This window comes from Triticum aestivum, chromosome 2A (genome assembly GCF_018294505.1).
Source record: "Triticum aestivum cultivar Chinese Spring chromosome 2A, IWGSC CS RefSeq v2.1, whole genome shotgun sequence".
Lineage (NCBI taxonomy): Eukaryota > Viridiplantae > Streptophyta > Magnoliopsida > Poales > Poaceae > Triticum > Triticum aestivum.
Genome location: NC_057797.1, coordinates 47817998 through 47836025, shown reverse-complemented (window position 1 = coordinate 47836025; position 18028 = coordinate 47817998). Strand labels below are relative to the sequence as shown.

Sequence of the window (18028 nt, the reverse complement as noted above, 5' to 3'; positions counted from 1 at the left end):
ACGCCATGATTCAATTAGAAACTCTAATATTTAGTTCTTCTGATCACTCCTTGATCTTCGTATCTTCTTTCCTGTCAAAAATGCAGTTTCTTACTCAGCAGGATATATTCGGAGATCGCGCTCTACGATCATTCCTTGGTTCGTGCTGCCGGCAACGTGTGAGTCAACCACGTTTGGAATACCGAGAGACACGCTAGCACGTTCCTATATAGCTGGATTAATTAGTGGCGCAACGCCAGTACGGAGTAGTGGTAACATTATGGTCATATATATATGCCGATCCATAACACACATAGCTGTAAACTGCTGCATTTTGTAAAGGATTAATCAACTATATCATCCACGCCGATCACTGCTCGAGCCCTCCGCCTGCTTCCCTATATAAAGCAACGGCCGATCGACGGCACAAACACCGCTCACAGCAGGAGACACATTAGCCGGCCGGCCTCCGAGTTCATTGCCACCTAGAAATAGAATCAAAGCAAGCTCATCGTCCGTCCAGCAGCCTGTACGTGATCGGTCCATGGCTTCCGTGGCTCGGAACACCATGCTGCTGCTCGTCCTGGTCGGCGCCTTCCTGCAGCTGGGCTCCGTCGAGCCCGCCGGCAGGATGCTGGCCGGCAAGGTCGCAGGTGGGGGCGGCGGGGGCGCGGCCCGCATCCTTTTAGGCATCGTCGACGTCCACAACAACGTCAACGTCCAGGTCGCCAACGTCAACGTGCACGAAGTCGAAGCCGAGGCCGGCAAGCTCCACCCATGAACCTTCCCCAATGGCAGCTGCCTGCAGATGCATGCGAGTTTGTCATTGTTCCTTCATGCACGCATGCATGTGTCAATGCTTCGTGTGTTTTGGACGGAGAGCTCTCTTTGCCAAGTAGAAGTAGCAGCTAGCTCATGTCTAATTTGTATCCCAGTTTCGCTATGTTGTGGATGCCGCCTGAATTAATTAAAGTGTACTCCCTCTGTAAAGAAATATAAGAGTGTTTAGATCACTAAATTAGTAATCTAAACATTTTTATATTTCTTTACGGAGGGAGTACTTTGTTACTTGCATTAGTTCTGTTGATATTCTCCGAAAACAGAAGAAGATCTTGTTGATATTGATGATTATAGTAGTATTTATACAATAATACAAGGAAAAACGGACGATTTTTTTCTACTGACGGGATTGTTGTGATCGTGAAGGCACGCCAGCGGAGACGGGAAGAGCATGTCCCAACCCAAAAAATAAAGCAAAATTTGACCCAAAATACAAAGAGACTAGTAAATCAGGACGGAGGTACTACCGCTGTATCTCTACTAATTAATACCGTGATAACTAACAATAATTACTACCCGCTAAAGGAAAACCATCCACCAAATTGTTCCATGCCCACAATGACCGCTACCTCACACCATGGGCGCACATGGTGATCTGTACGAGGCCACATTGACGTCCTCCGTGCGCGCCAAGCCTCCTCACGCCATGATACCTCTCCGACGTATTTATAATTTTTATATCAACTATATATGCTTTTGGTGCAAGTTTATATCACCAAGATCCATGTTGTGTGCATGTTTTTTTAATCATTTTTCTTTCTACTTAATGGTAATACCAATGCCATTAATTCATTCTTTCTTCAAAAACTTTATTATTTTGATAATTTTTTATTTTAATTTTATTTTTGTTCTTCTTTAAGGGTGATACAATGCATTTATTCTTTGAGGTGACAACATGTGCCCTCTTGATGTTTTTGAGGGGAGCATGTGCCTTCTTGATGTTTTGTTTTTATCAGGTTGGTGGGCTGTAAGCTGCTTCAGCCCAATTAGTGTTTTTTCTTTCCGATGGAGCCCAATCGGTGTTTTGGGGCACCATATTGTCTGTGAGCAAATGCATGAGTTGGGCTGTGTGAGGGACATCGAGCAAATCAGAATTTCGGTCAGTCAATTCAGCCGTATATGGTTGTTTTTTGAAAATTCGCCTGGCCCATATTCTAAATTATGTTCAGGGTGACTAGGAAAGACAAGCAGTTCGAAGAGTTACAAGCAGGATAAGCACGGTTGTTCTGATCCTGAGCTCGGGTGAACAATAAAATCAAAAAAAATGTGAATTATTTTGTGTGAACCACCAAAAAACAACCAGTAAATCATCAGCCGTATATGATTATAATTGATCGAGTTATCAAACATCAGTGCTCGTAATCACCACCAAAAGAAAGCTCAGTAATCATCGTAGGGCGACGACGCTCCACCACGGGTTTCTCCTCTCTGCTGGTCAGTGGTGAACAGAAGTAGAGAGCAAAACCACACTCCATTGGGAGTACTTGCACTTAGGTCCGGTTTGCAGCTCCGCGGAATGCTACAACGGTTCACTGTCTCACTTGTGATGATGCTCTGAAATGATGATACTCTCGTCTATCCTCATCAAGATGTTCACCACCTCCCGCATCGACGGCCTGGACTGGCAAGCCGTCTGCGTGCACGAGACGGCCAGATCCAACAGGTCCAGCGCCTTGGCCTGCTCATGTTCAGGCCAGTACATGATCTCCTCGTCCAGGCAGCTCATGATGCTCCCATAGTCCGCCTGCACCGTCAGGTTGGACCTCATCCAGGTCACCATGTCGACGCCGTCCCCGAACGCGGGATCAACGGGCATCTTCCTGGTCAGGAGCTCGAGGAGCACCACCCCGTAGCTGTACACATCGCTCTTCTCGGTCAGCCTCGTCGAGTAGCCTTGCTCTGAACACAAATGGCAACACATGTTGTTAACTCTGAAGTTTTACATAAACATTTCACAGAAACATAAAATGCTTCATTGTCAACAAATGTGTATGCAGAATATTTGTCAAATTTACCTGGAGCAATGTAGCCGAGGGTGCCAACGACGACCGACACCGTCGCGTCCGCATCCTCATCACCGACGATTTTCCCCATGCTAAAGTCTGTAATCTTCGGCACCAACTCAGCATCCATCAAAATATTACTCGACTTGACATCCCTGTGGACAATCATGGGCACACAGTCATGGTGAAGATATGAGAGGCCTTCCGCGGCACCGAGGGCGATGATATGCCTGGCCGTCCAGTCTAGAGCCACCTGGGGCGTCCTCTCATGCAGCAGCTCGAACAGAGTCCCCTCCGGCATGTACTCGTAGAGGATCATGCCAACATTTCTTCGAATGCAGTACCCGGCCATCCTGACGATGTTCCGGTGCCTCACCGTGTTGAGTATCTTCATCTCAATGGGGAATCCGCACCGTGACAGATCAACCGTCTTGACCGCCCACTGCTTCCCGACGGCAAACTGCGTCTTGTATACTGTGCCGTGCCGGCCTTTGCCGATGACGTACTTCTCGCTCAAGTTGTCGGTGGCCCGGAGGATGTCTTCATAGGTCAGATCCTCTGGCAGCTCCTCTGTTGAGTCGAGGTTGCGCACCGAGCCATTTTTCGCCGATAGGCGCTTCGACCTCTTCACAATGAAATGGATAGCACACAATGCTGCAACCATGACTGTGAATGTTGACAGTAACAATGCCACAATAACTTGTGTGTTCCTCCTTCGGGTTTTGCGAGACTGGTCTCTTGAGCAAGGTGCATTGCCAGGATGTGTGCACAACTGAGCGTTCCCGCGAAAAGCGTCGGGGGACTCGTCGGCGAGCTTAGCCCAGTTGCCAGCAGGGAGCTGGCCAGAGAGCTCATTGAATGAAACATTCACCGCAGAGAGTGAGATCATGTTGGAAAGCTGTGATGGAATCGGACCGGATAACGAGTTTGCCGACAAGTCGAGCACCTCCAAGCTCCGAAGGTTGCCGAGGCTACTTGGAATCTGGCCCCTTAGTCTGTTGTTGCTAAGGTCCAGATTTCTTGAGATGTACTGAAGGTTGCCTAAGCTAACAGGGATGGTTCCTTCCAAAGAGTTGCCACCAAGGTCCAGCTCAAGAAGGCCCTGTGTTGCAGTGAAGGAGTCGGGGATTGTTCCTGTGAGCTTGTTGCCACCGAGCAGAAGATGTTGCAGGCTATCGAGTGTTGCAACCTCTGCTGGTATGCTTCCATTCAGATGGTTACCTCCAAGGTCCAAATAGAAGAGCCTCTTGCAGTTCTTAAGCTCTGGCGGTATCGGTCCGGTGAGCCGGTTCAACGACAATCGCAGAGTCCCGATCATGCTTAGAGCATCGTGTTAGAATATAGAGTTGTAATCTCAACCTCCTTCCTTCTCTTGTATTCTACCCAAACTCTTTCTGTCATAACCTTGTACGTCAAGCCAGGCTTCGGCCACGCATCAATATAAACTACCACGCGGCTCCCTCGATGGAGTAGGAACGCTTCATATCTTTCATGGTAATCAGAGCCACCTCTTCTCATACATCTAGCCACAATCCAAAACCCTAGAAACCACACATCATCGTCTCCATGGCTTCCTCCGCCGGCGTCTCCCTCAACCTTGGATCGCCGCCGTCTGAGAAGCTCGCAAGAGGTAACTTCATCCTCTGGAAGACGCAGGTCCTCCCAGCCCTGCGAGGCGCGCAGGTGACGGGGCTCCTGGACAACACCGATGCCGCTCCACCCAAGATGGTGGAGATCACGAAGGCAGACAAGACCACGGCCCTAGAGCCGAATCCCCTATACGGACCCTGGATCGCCAAAGATCAGCAGGTTCTATCATACCTTCTCAATTCCATGTCTCCAGAAATTCTTGCACAAGTTGTTGGGAAAGATTCCACCTTTGAGCTCTGGACGACGGTGACAAATCTCTTCGCCTCACAATCTCAGTCTCGGATTACTAATCTGAGAATCGCCATCACCAATACCAAGAAGGGCTCGATGTCAAGCTCGGCGTATATGGCGAAGATGAAAAGTCTTGGGGATGAACTAGCTGCTGCAGGTCGTCCCGTATCTGATCCGGAGATGGTGGACTATATTCTGGCCGGACTGGACCGCGACTACGACCCCGTGGTGGCGGCGATCGGCGCTGTCAAAAACATCATCACAGCCGACGATCTTTTTGCCCAGATTGCTGCCTTAGATCAAAGGATGGAGATGCTAGGCGACTCATCTTCAGGCGGGTTCTATTCATCCGCTAATGCGGTCTACAGAGGCCGTGGCCAGTCCCGTGGCAGATCTCGCGGGCGTGGAGGAAGAGGCCGTGGCCGTGGTGATCGTGGTGACCGCGGTGACCGACAGTCGTCTTCCTCCAATGGAGGCGGCAGATTCAGAGGCCGTCCTCGACAGCAACAGCAACAGCAGGCTCGTGAGCAACAGCATGACTATCCAGAATGTCAGATATGCTACAGACACCATCCAGGAGGTGCACGAGTTTGCTGGTGGCGTTATGAAGAAAACGACCAGGAAGAAAAGCAAGCACATGCAGCCTCCTATGGCGTGGACACCAACTGGTACGCCGACAGTGCAGCAACAAACCACATCACAGGTGAACTTGACAAGTTGATGATGCGGGAGAAGTACAATGGAGGCGACCAAATTCGCACGGCAAGCGGTTCTGGTATGGATATCACACACATTGGCAGTTCAATTGTTAAAACCCCGTGAAAAATTTACACTTGACCAATGTCTTGCATGTTCCTCAAACCTCTAAAAATCTTGTTTCCGTTCATCGATTCACTCTTGATAACAATGTTCTTATTGAGTTATATCCTTATTTTTTCTTGGTTAAGGACTTGAAAACAAGGAGAGTCATTCTTAGAGGACGGTGCGTGGGAGGACTCTACCCACTCATATCATCATCATCATCATCATCTTCATGGTCCAATAAACAAGCAAATATTGTCACCAAGCTATCTACATCAAGGTGGCATAGTCGTTTAGGTCATCCATCTTCAGTCATAGTTAGATATGTTCTTAGCAAAAATAAACTCTCTTATGAGCCTAGTAGTGAGTTAGTTTGTGATCCGTGTCAACAAGCAAAAAGTCATCAATTACCTTACCCAATTTCTACTACTGTGTCTACTGCCCCTTTACAACTTATCTTTTCAGATGTATGGGGGCCAGCTCCTATTTCAGTTGGTAGATTTTCCTATTATGTAAGTTTTATTGATGACTATAGTAAATTTACTTGGATCTATCTGTTAAAAAAGCGATCTGATGTATTCCAAGTTTTCCTCAATTTCCAAAATCTTGTTGAACGCAAACTGAACTCTAAAATCATTGCTATGCAAAGTGACTGGGGTGGTGAGTATGAAAAACTAAATTCTTTCTTTCAAAAGCTTGGCATATCACACCATGTATCTTGTCCTCATGCTCACCAACAAAATGGATCAGCTGAAAGAAAGCACCGTCACATAGTTGATATGGGGCTTGCCTTGTTAGCAAATGCTTCCATGCCGCTTAAATTTTGGGATGAAGCATTCTTAACTGCTACATATCTCATCAACTTGCTTCCAAGTAAAGTTATCAAATTTGAAACACCCATTACACGACTTCTTGGTGTCACACCCAACTATACATCTCTTCGTATTTTTGGTTGTGCCTGTTGGCCCAATCTTAGGCCTTACAACACACGCAAACTCGCTTTCCGCTCAAAACGGTGTGTCTTTTTAGGCTATAGCCCCATGCATAAAGGGGTTAAGTGCCTTGATGTTCCTACTGGTCGGGTGTATATATCCAGAGATGTTGTATTTGATGAGTCCGTGTTTCCCTTTGCATCCCTTCATCCTAATGCTGGTGCACTTCTCCGCAAAGAAATTCTTCTTCTTCCTTCACATCTTCGGTCTTTTGATCATGGGGGCGACAACAATTGTACTAACCAATGTGATGATATTCCTGCTGGTACTAGTCTTTCTCTTATGCCTGTGCAGGTCCCTGGAGAAAACGGTGCTCAAAATGACCAAGATCTCAAAAATATGGCTGGTTTTGATCCTATATTTCATGCTGAGGAAGGAGACGAAGCTGGCACAGATGACGAAGAAGATCTGGCGGCGCCTGCCACCCCTGCACACGCGCAGATCTCGGATCACGCGACCGCATCCGCCTCGGATCAAGCCCCTGATGGCTCCAGTCCTGGATCCAGGGCGGGCCACTCCCGTGCTGCCGCGTCAGCTTCAGGCGGGACCAGCAGCGGGGCCGAATCCCCCTCGCCCCGCGCGCCAGCGTCAGACGGGACCAGCGGCGGGACCAGATCCTCTCCGCATCACGCGCGCCTCCAGTCGCGGTCGGGTGGCAGATCCTCTGCGCCAGTGCCTGCAGGAGGGGCAGCCACACCAGAAGCCACAGGATCCCCTGCGCATATGACGACAAATCAGTCCACTGCATCAGCAGATTCTCCTGGATCTTCTGTGGCAAGTATACCAGCGGTGCAGCGAGAGGTTTCTTCACGTGTTATGACCCGGCTACAGAAAGGTATACGGAATCCTAAAATTAGGAAAGATGGAACTATACCATATGGAATGTTGTGTATTTCAGGAGAACCAACATCGTTGAAGAATGCACTTGATGATCCTAAATGGAAAAAGGCAATGGATGAGGAGTATTATGCGCTCATGAGGAATAAGACTTGGCATCTTGTACCAAATCAGAGAGGTAAAAATATTATTGATTGCAAATGGGTGTATAGAATTAAGAAGAAGGCAGATGGCTCCATTGACAGATATAAGGCACATCTAGTTGCAAAGGGCTTTAAGCAACGTTATGGCATTGACTATGAGGACACATTTAGTCCCGTTGTGAAAGCTGCAACTATCAGACTTGTGTTAGCCATTGCTGTATCCAGAGGATGGAGTTTAAGGCAGCTAGATGTACAGAATGCGTTTCTGCACGGTGTTCTGGAAGAGGAAGTGTTTATGAGACAACCACCTGGGTATGAGAGTAAGAAATTTCCACAGTATGTCTGCAAGCTTGATAAAGCACTCTATGGTCTAAAGCAAGCACCCAGAGCATGGTATTCCAGATTGAGCTCACAGTTAAAATATCTTGGCTTTGTTTCTTCCAAGGCTGACACATCCTTGTTTATTTATAACAAGGCAGGAGTAGTCATTTTTGTGCTTATATATGTTGATGATATCATAGTTGCAAGTTCTTCACAAAATGCTACTAATGCTCTTTTGCATGATTTGAGCTCAGAGTTTGCCTTGAAGGACCTAGGTGATTTGCATTTCTTCTTGGGTATTGAAGTCAAGAAAACTCAAGATGGTATTGTGTTAAATCAGGAAAAATATATTCTTGAGCTTCTGTCTCGCATGGGGATGAAAAATTGCAAGCCAATGTCTACACCTTTATCCTCCTCAGAAAGTCTCTCAGCATATGAGGGTGAGCCACTTCAAGAGGAGGAGAGTACAAGGTATAGGAGTACTGTGGGAGCACTACAATATTTAACTCTCACACGTCCAGATATCTCATTTGCTGTCAACAAGGTTTGTCAATATCTTCATGCACCTACTTCTGCACATTGGTCAGCTGTCAAGAGGATTGTGAGATATGTGAAACATACTATGGGAATAGGACTTCATTTCAAACGGTCTAATTCTTCTCTTGTGAGTGCATTCTCTGATGCTGACTGGGCAGGATGTAGTGATGACAGAAGATCAACTGGAGGTTTTGCAGTGTTCTTTGGATCTAATCTTATCTTCTGGAGTGCTAGAAAGCAAGCTACTGTGTCACGCTCAAGTACAGAAGCTGAATACAAGTCTTTGGCTAATGCAACTGCTGAGATCATTTGGGTTGAATCACTTCTTGAGGAATTGGGAATCAAGAAGAATCGTATCTCATGTTTATGGTGTGATAATTTGGGAGCAACATATCTGTCTGCAAATCCAGTGTTCCATGCCAGGACAAAGCACATAGAAATTGATTTTCACTTTGTACGAGAAAGGGTTGCGGCAAGGAAACTTGAGATTCGATTTATTCCTTCTAAGGATCAAGTGGCTGACGGTTTTACAAAAGCACTACCAGCAAGACCATTTGAAGAATTCAAGAGTAATCTTAACTTAGGTTAGTTGAGATTAAGGGAGGGTGTTAGAATATAGAGTTGTAATCTCAACCTCCTTCCTTCTCTTGTATTCTACCCAAACTCTTTCTGTCATAACCTTGTACGTCAAGCCAGGCTTCGGCCACGCATCAATATAAATTACCACGCGGCTCCCCCGATGGAGTAGGAACGCTTCATATCTTTCACACCGAGCTCGTGCGGTATCAGGCCGGCGAAGTTGTTGCCGGACAGATCAAGCATGGTGAGGTTGCGCCATGAGCCGAGCACACTTGGTATCCTCCCATCAAACCGGTTGCCACTCAGGTCCACAAATGACCACCCGGTGTTCGTGCCCAAATCTTGCAAGCTCCCACTCAACTTGTTGTCGTTGAATCTGACCCTCCAGAGAGACTGACATTTCGCTATCTCCCCGGGAATGCCCCCACTGAACTGGTTGTGTCCGACGACAAGCACGGCGAGCCGGCCGCCGGTGCAGAGACCGGCCGGGATCGCGCCGCGGAAGCGGTTGCCGGTCAGGTCGACACGAACGAGCCCATGGGTCGTGTTCAGCCCCAGCGCTCCCGGGACCTCGCCGGTGAAGTTGTTGAACGCCAGGATGAGCTCTCTGAGCTTCCTCGACTGCGTGATCCCGGCAGGAACCTCTCCGCTCAGGCTGTTGTTGTAGAGCTGCAGCTCCTCCATGTCCGGCATTTGCCACAGCGCCGGAGGCACCGTCCCATGGAGCGTGTTCTTGAACAGGGCCAGCTTCCGCAGACGGCCGAGCTCGCTGAAATCCGGCGGGATCGTCCCGGAGAGGCTGTTGTTCTGCAGCTGGAGCTCCACCAGCTCCCGGCACTTCCCGATTTCTCGCGGGATTGTTCCGGCCATGCCGTTGTCGGCCATGGAGAACCTCTGTAGCCGGCTCAGGTTACCGACGAACCGCGGGATCGAGCCGTTGAACCAGTTGCCCTTCAGATACAGCATCGTCAAGGACTTGCATCTCCCGATTGCCTCCGGAACAGGTCCGGTCATCCCGTTTTTGGTGACCGCCAGGCTTTCCAGGTCGGCGAGCTCGCCGATGCTCGCCGGCAGCTCCCCGACGAAGCTGTTGTCGTCGAGGAACAGCTGCTGCAGCCTTGGCAGGGACGCGAAGAAATCCGGCACCGTGCCGCCGATCTTGTTGTAGGATAGGATTATGTCGGTGAGGTTGCCGCAGTTGGCGAGGCTTCCGGGGAGCTCACCGGTGATGCCGCCGTTGCTGTCGACGGCGAGGTAGGTGAGCCGGCAACGGGCCGGGAACTCGGGCAACGGCCCGGTGAGGCCGTTGGTGCTCAGGTTCAGCACCCGGATCCCCGGGAGAGAAGCCAGCAGCTCCGGCGGGATGGCGCCCGCGAGGGAGTTGTTGCTGAGGTCAAGGTGCTCGAGGACGGATGCGTCGGCGCCGGCGGCAGGCACAGCCGGGATCTCCCCGGCGAGCGCGTTGCCGCCGAGGTCGACCTTCCGGAGCTGGCGCGAGGAGAGCAGCTCCGGAGGCACGGGCCCCGTGAGGCGGTTGCGTGCCAGGAGGAGGGTGGCCACGCCGGAACACGCGGCGAGCGCGGCCGGGACGGGGCCGGCGAAGCCGTTCCTGCTGAGGTCGAGCGAGGAGAGGGCCGTCGGGAGCGCGCAGAGGCGCGGCGCGGACGCGGACAGCGCGCCCGCCAGGCCCAGCCCGGAGAGGTTCAGCGCGGCGACGGCCCCCGCGGCGGTGCACGTGACGCCACGGAACGCGCAGTGCTGGGTGGCCGCCGAGCTGGTGTTGGTGCTGCTCTGCCAGGAGGGCAGGAGGATCCGCTGGGAGGCCTCGGGCAGGGAGGCGAGGAAGGAGAGGAGGACGGCCGTCGGCGACGGCGGCGTGGCGGAGGTGGCGGGTGGTAAGATGAGGAGGAGGAGGAGGTGCAGGAGCAGGAGCAAGAAGATGCGCGACATGGGGTGGGAGAAGGTGGTACTAGGAGAGTCTCTGATTGGCGCGTGGTGCGCCGTTCCCCGGCGATCTCAAGGCGGCGACGGTGAACCGGAGAACTGGAATCCGATCACCGGTGCACACCTGCGCGCACAGAAGAAGCCGACGGGATGCGAATGCGATGCCCGCTCGTCATGGACTGTATTTTCGCCATTGTCAGCCATATCCGAGTGGAGCAGAGCAGGTGACGCTGCCCGCACGGCCGCACCGCGGCGTCGGGGATGACGGGTCATATTCCGAGCCCGGATGCTAGGGGACGAGGAGAGAGGTTGGGCCGAGCGTGCAGGTGGAGGGGAGTGCGCTTTATTCGGGAGAATTTCTGCTTTTTCATCTCAGATCAGACAGGCACTGTGTGGGTGTGGGATTCCTTGTCGCCACTAGATTTGTACTAGTGGGATTCGGCAGGCGCCCGTCGCGTCACTGTTTGATTCTCGCTTCCCCGTGCTCCACCATCATTTTTTTGCCTATGATTCTAAACCAAGGCCAAAATGACGGTTTTGGCCTCAAAATTTAGCGCGATTTTGACTCATCTTTGAAAATAAATTTGGATTTGACTTTTTTTCTACCGCCATACACGTTAAAGGTGGGTTATAATGGGCTACCGCCATGATCGACGGCGGTAGGCTCTTGATCCATACTCCGTCGCCGAAATGAGACCCGGGCTACCGCCACAGCCGTTGGCGGCAGGTCACCTAGGCGAATTCTGAGATACTCCCTCCGTACTAAAATAGATGACTCAACTTTGTACTAACTTTAGTACAAAGTTAGTACAAAGTTGGGTCATCTATTTTGGAACGGAGGGAGTATAAAGCATACGTCTTGCTATGTAGTATGATTGAACCATTGTGGAGGTGTGGTGGCTAGTGTTCTTTAGGTAGGTCGAGCAATTTCTTTCTTTTTTTTCTTTCTTTCTTTCTTTTGTTTTTGCCCAACTAAAAAAACATTTTATCTAATTAATATTTGATTTGGATTATTGTTAAAAAAACATTTTGCTTACTTATCTATAACTACTTAAAAAAATTCTGGAATGATATAAAGCGTACGCATTGCTACGTATGATTGAACCATTGTGGAGGTGTGTAGTAGCTAGCGTGTCCAATGTTCTTCAGGTGGGTCAAGCAATTGTTTTTCTTTCTTTTGTTTTTGCTCAACTAAAAAGACATTTTGTCTAATTAATATTGGATGCAGATTATTGTTTAAATAACATTCTTTTACTTATCTATAACTATTTTTTAAAATTCCTAGAAATATATAAACATATATGATGCCTAGGGTAAAATGAGGTACTCTCGTGTATATTTAACCCATGTATATTTTGGTATAAACATGTATGATGCCCTAGGGTAAAATGAGGTACCCCCGTGTATACTTTGGTTGGAACGGAGGGGGTAACAGATATTGGAGTGAACACAATCAGATAAAGCATACACCTTGCCGTGTACACTACTATTGAAGCATTCCGGTGCTAGCTTGTTAAACAATCTCATTTTATTTATGCATTAACTAAAACATATTTTAAAATATAAAAGATAAAAGATGTTATATTGGATAAATTTACAACCAAAATATGCATGCAAAAGGCGCTTTTGAAAGCAACAAAGTTAGAAGCTCCCCTTCTCAGTAGTTCCACAATTCAGTCTGTAGATAGTGGAAGAACCCATAATACAAACAAAAGAAAAAGAATCAGAAATGGACCTTAATTTGAAAGAGGGAAGGGGCTCAAAGTAATACGATGTGCATGATTCGTGTTTAGCATATCTACTTAGTATTTCAGATTACAAGAGATATTCTTATCCAATTAGAAAATGCAGCCATCTACCCATGTAAGATGATCCACTTGTTATCTTCTAGACATGACCGTATGCTTCAATTTTTTTGAAACCCGCACTATTATTGTTCTACTGAAATATGTAAAGAACAACATTGATATGCTGAAGTTTTGTCAAGTTGTGTGCTCTCCAATATCTACTAACACATTTTACCCTAGGCATCATATATATCTTTCTATGAATTGTTAAAAATAGTTATGTACTCCCTCCATCCTATACTATAAGATGTTATTTCAACCAATGTGTACTCATATATTGTTTGTAATAACATCCTACATATATTTTTAACAATAATCCATATCCAATATTAATTGGAAAAAACATTCTTTTTAATTGAAAAAATAAACAAATAAATGGTTATGCCAAGATTTGAACTCAAGATCTACCAAAAGAACTCTGCACACACTAGTCACAACACCTCCACTGTACTAGTACATCGCAAGGCGTTCTTTATACCTTCAAATTCGCCTACGTAACCTACCACCTTCGACTATTGATGATGATTTAGGATTTATTGAGATGATTTTGATGTTATTTGGTTCAAATGTATATGAAATTGTGGAGCGGTTGTTGTGTGGTTGCCCTACTTTACATCACCTATTGGAGCACGTGTGCCCTATTTTACATCATCTCTTCGAGTTAAAGGTTTTTGATGATGTAAACATTCACTTTCGTGATGTGAATTTTACTCGAAGCACAATTTGGTGATGTATTTTACATCATTATTGGAGATGCTCCATCTTCTCTGTTTGGGTCGTCTTCTAATCGGAGCTTTTCTTCTGCTATCACCGTGGTGGGTGTACATTGTGAAGCTATCTGGGCGTGGACTCGGCTCCTTGATGTCCTTTGGTTGTTGTGATGTAGCCTTGGATGTGTCTCATTGTTGTCATGTAGCCTCGGATGTGTGTGGCTCTTCGTCCGGGTGTGGAATCGGTTACTCGTTGCCCTTCGACTGCTCCAATAGCATTGAAGCATCATGAATGGTCTTGGTTGATTGGAACTCTTCCTCTACAATGGTGGTCTTCCTCGTGCAACCTCTCGTTCGTGTTATCTGATGTGATCTATTTCTTACCACCCTTGTTTTCCTCTATAATTTCTTGACTCTAGGGTTTCCTGTTCTTAATGAATGAAAGCAGTGTTGCTACATATCGTTAAAAAATTATGATGCATCAGACAAAAGAGATCAACTAAACTTGACTAAAGTGAACTACGACCCAAACTAAACACTTGACATTCCATGATGGAAATTGTTCCAGTTGATTGCTTCTTTAGGATTACTCAAGTTAGAGCACATGGCTTCCAATTCCAAGAACAAAGTACATCACCATAACCTAGTAAAAACATCATCTGTGATTGGTCCCTGTAAATTAAGTAAAAATATAAGTTCTTTTTCACATTACCATATCCCGATTGTAAAGAAACTATATATATGAGGAATATTACCATCAACAATTGAGTGTAGCTAAAATTGGCATTGTAATCAGCACTACATGCCCCTTTGTCCTCAGAAACACTATCATCTATGATATGTGCTTGTACTTGTGCACCAGCACTACATGCCCCTTCACCAACCTCTTGCATTTTGTAGGAAAAGAAATCCGGTGAGTTCTCATAAATAATGGAAACAATTATACCATTGGAAACGCAATTGTTATTTAGCTACATACCACTGAAATATGTGTTGATTGAACATGTGCACCATCATTACATGCCTCTTCCCCAACATGTGATGTAGCTTTGTTTTGTCTCTTTTTCCTAGCCTTGTGCTTCTTATCCAACCAATTTCTTTTGCGTTTTGAAGTTTTTGTTTGAACCTCCTTTTTCTTTAGGCACGCAGTACTCAACAAGTCATTTGGATTTGGTGGACTAGCATCTGCAGAGACTATACATGCATCCCTAGAAGTGTTTGTGCATCCATTGATTATGTCTTTAACTTGCTTACCAAGGATGTCAAGTGTGTTGTCTACTAACATGATTACTTCTGGAAAGTTAGTCGCTCGATGTGCTAAATTGTGGAATTTGTGAGACACAAATCTGTAGCTAAGCATTGCAGCCATATTTGGATTTTCCATTACATTTCTTCCCATGTTATCTTTTATAGTTCCACTCCTTGCTTCCCGCATCCATCGCTTTAGCACATATTGTGGTGGTAGTGACTTGATATTCATCAAATCAAGAACCTTAAGAGCATGGGCACACAATATCCCAATTCTATCAAATTGCTGGTAGCTACACACAACTGTTTCCTTCAAAGGAACACCAGTAACTTTATACTCCTCCTCGTAGGTGAAATCTCCTACTAGATATTCATTATTACCATCCAAAGCCTTTGTGCAAGCTGCCAATGATCTTTCAAATTCACCTTGAAAAGCTTCAAATATAACATGTGTATATAGCTTGCTAGCTTGCACTAACATTGGTGGTGGTCTCCTCATACATAGTTTAGGCAACTTCTTCCTAGAATCAAATTCCGAGTTCAGCTCATTATTCCTTTTTCCTTGCACCACCCTTTCAAAATGCTTAAAGAAAGTATGATATCAAAATCAGATTTGAAATGGATTTTCAAGTCATTGTTCAAACTCTCACCCAATTGTGTACTTCTCATTCCTAATGTGAAGACATCCTTCATACTCCCTCCATTCCTTTATGTAAGGTGTATTTGTTTTTGATAAAATTTCACAATATAAGGTACATTTCTTCTAATTCCTCGCAATTCCGTTGTTAGCCCTTCAAAAAAAAGGAGAGTATCTCTCCCCTGATTGCATGCATCTCTTCTTGTAAAGAGGAAAAAGGAAAGTATCTCTCTTCTGATTGTGTTTATCTCTTACTTTCCTTGCCTAATGATTTAGTTGCCTCTAATCAATGATTTGCCAAGGTTAATTTCGTCCTAACATGTGTATAGTTTGTGCCTTGGTCACCGTGCCGGAAATAATACACCTTACATAAAGGAATGGAGGGAGTATAACACTGAGCCCATTTTTCTTTCACCTTGTATATACTATCCAACCAAGTTTGTTTGCTCACCTTTTCTCTCATGAGGTCAAATTTTTGTTCAAACTAGATCACGTCTTCATACTCAAACATGCACGCGCTAAAATCTGATAGAATACTTGGCTCTTCATTCTTCTCTCTTTTCTTTCCTTCATTCTTCTTGTTTTCTTCCCTTCATTCTTCTTTTGTTTCTGACCTTCATTATTATCTTCATTCTCCCCTTCAATCTTCTCATCATTGTTCTCCTCGTTCTTCTCCTCATGTAGATGTTTGATAGCATTTTGCATACTATGAAAAGTGCATAATCCATGCCATGTTTCTGGAAACACTTCTCTAGCTGCATTTCCCATTGCAGTATCTTGGTATGTAAAGAATGTTTTAGGATGTTTTAGTATATCCTGAGAAGAAGAGAGGAACTCGAAAGCATTGCTACCATATTGTTTGAAGATGACACTAGAAAGGCCGGATATGATATTATGTACCCAGTAGTAACTACTCCCTCCGTTCCTAAATATTTGTCTTTCTAGACATTTCAAATGGTTACAACATACGGATGTATGTAGACATATTTTTGAGTGTAGATTCACTCATTTTGCTTTGTATGTAGTCATTTGTTGAAATGTCTAGAAAGACAAATATTTAGAAACGGATGGAGTAGTAATTAAAATTTTATTTTTTTGGGCTGGGGGCGATGGCTCCCTCTGAGAATGTATCCTATGCACCCAGTGAATTGGTGCACCAGACACTTCTACGACGTTTGATGATGAAGGAAGGGGCACTACATCGTCTGGTTTTACAAGCTTTGGTTCCCTCCTTGGAGCATTCCACGCATTATTCTTATTACCAAATAAAAAATCACTCGTTCCTCTTTTAGCATTGCCGTGCGAAGAAGTGTGGTGTGAGGCGACCAGGTGGTAAAGCGGGGATGTCCTTGCAGGCGTGCGTGTGGTGTTGCATTCGGTTGTTGTAGTGGGCTTTGGTACGAACGATGGAATAGCGGTGCGCTCTATAAATAAATAACGATTTTGCTCCATGCATGTGTAGTTTAGTAAGTTGCTGTTCATTAGAATTGATTTTTCTTCCGCATGATTTGTTTGCTGATTGGTGCGAATGAGATATGCTTGCAGCATAGTACTCCCTCCGTCCGAAAATAGTTGTCATTAAAATAGATAAAAATGATGTATCTAAAATTAACATACGTCTAGATGCATCCTCTTTTATTCATTTTTTATAACAAGTATTTCCGGACGAAGGGAGTACGTCCGGTACGTGGGCATCGTTCCTTGTTCCCACCTGGCCATAAGAGCAACTCCAATGGGGTGACCCATTTCGTCCGCGGCCGTCTGCTTGGGTCGATGCGGATAAAAAGGGCGGCCCAACGGGCCGACCCAAACGGACACACGTCCGCTTTTGTCCACCTGCCGAGCTATTCCCGGCCCATTTTTGAGCCTGATTTACGTCGGCGCGGACACAACACGGACGCGCGTGCGCTCGCCCTTTTTTCCTCACCGGGCCCGCTGGTCGGTGGCACATTGGATTCACACCCTTGCCCGCCTGCTACATCGCCGACGCCGCCGGTCATTTTTTTCAGATAAAAATGGATACATAGATAATTCTAGCGTACATAGATAAAAAGAAAAGACCACTACTCGTCGATTCTGACTCCGACTCGGTAATGTCCTCCTCTGACGTCTGAATGTAGGCATCAGCATACGCCTCGTCTTCAAAGTCCCAACCCGCCGTTTCCCGTAGCTTCAGTTTCAATTGAGCTGCCTGCTTCTGCGAACGCTTGTCCTCCCGATAGGCGGCTCGCTCCCTCCTCCTCGCGTCCCTCTCCAACCTTCTTTGCTTGTAGAACTGGCGCTCGTCGACGATGTCCTGCGGGAAGCCTCCGCGCCACACCACCAAGGCTTCCACGTCCTTCTCCGCGATGGCGAGGCGACGTTGCCGCCTCCGGTGGACACGACGATCCTCGTCGGTGAAAAGCCGCGAGAGAGGCGCCAGATCCTGCGCTCGCTGGCTCGACACGTTGGGAAAATTCATATCTGGTCGAGGCCTCAGGAGGCACCATGCCGCCGCGTCGTGCGCGCGGGCCGCCTCCTCTACGGTGTCGAAGGTGCCGAGGATGAGACATTTCTCGCGAAACCAGATCTCGGAGGAGAAGGCGCCGGAGCGGCGCTTGCGGACTCCGCGAAAATCCGAAGCGTCCAGGCGGCGGATCGACATGGTGGCGTAGAGGCGGTGAGAGTGGGCGGCGAGCAGAGGCGGTGAGAGTGGGCGGCGAGCAGAGGCGGCGAGAGTGGGCGGCGAG

General features: G+C 47.0%; 1 protein-coding gene across 1 annotated transcript; it reads right to left on the bottom strand.

The window, feature by feature from the left end:
- Nucleotides 1-2198: 2198 nt before the first annotated feature.
- Nucleotides 2199-11227, bottom strand: LOC123191467 (leucine-rich repeat receptor-like protein kinase PEPR2). The gene is made up of 3 exons (XM_044604193.1): nt 9104-11227; nt 2835-4150; nt 2199-2718 (listed from the first exon to the last, which is right to left on the bottom strand). Exons 1-3 carry the CDS (start codon nt 10861-10863, stop codon nt 2357-2359), a joined length of 3438 nt encoding a protein of 1145 aa, XP_044460128.1. The 5' UTR covers nt 10864-11227; the 3' UTR covers nt 2199-2356.
- Between the last annotated feature and the right edge of the window lie 6801 nt (nt 11228-18028).

What these genes read in the sequence shown, in the direction of transcription:
- LOC123191467 (XM_044604193.1), bottom strand. Translation starts at nt 10,863, where the DNA reads ATGTCGCGCATCTTCTTGCTCCTGCTCCTGCACCTCCTCCTCCTCCTC. An exon ending in CTGATACCGCACGAGCTCGG is followed by an intron (nt 4,151 to 9,103) that starts TGTGAAAGATAT and finishes ATTCTAACACGA; the next exon opens with TGCTCTAAGCATGATCGGGA. An exon ending in CCTCGGCTACATTGCTCCAG is followed by an intron (nt 2,719 to 2,834) that starts GTAAATTTGACA and finishes ATTTGTGTTCAG; the next exon opens with AGCAAGGCTACTCGACGAGG.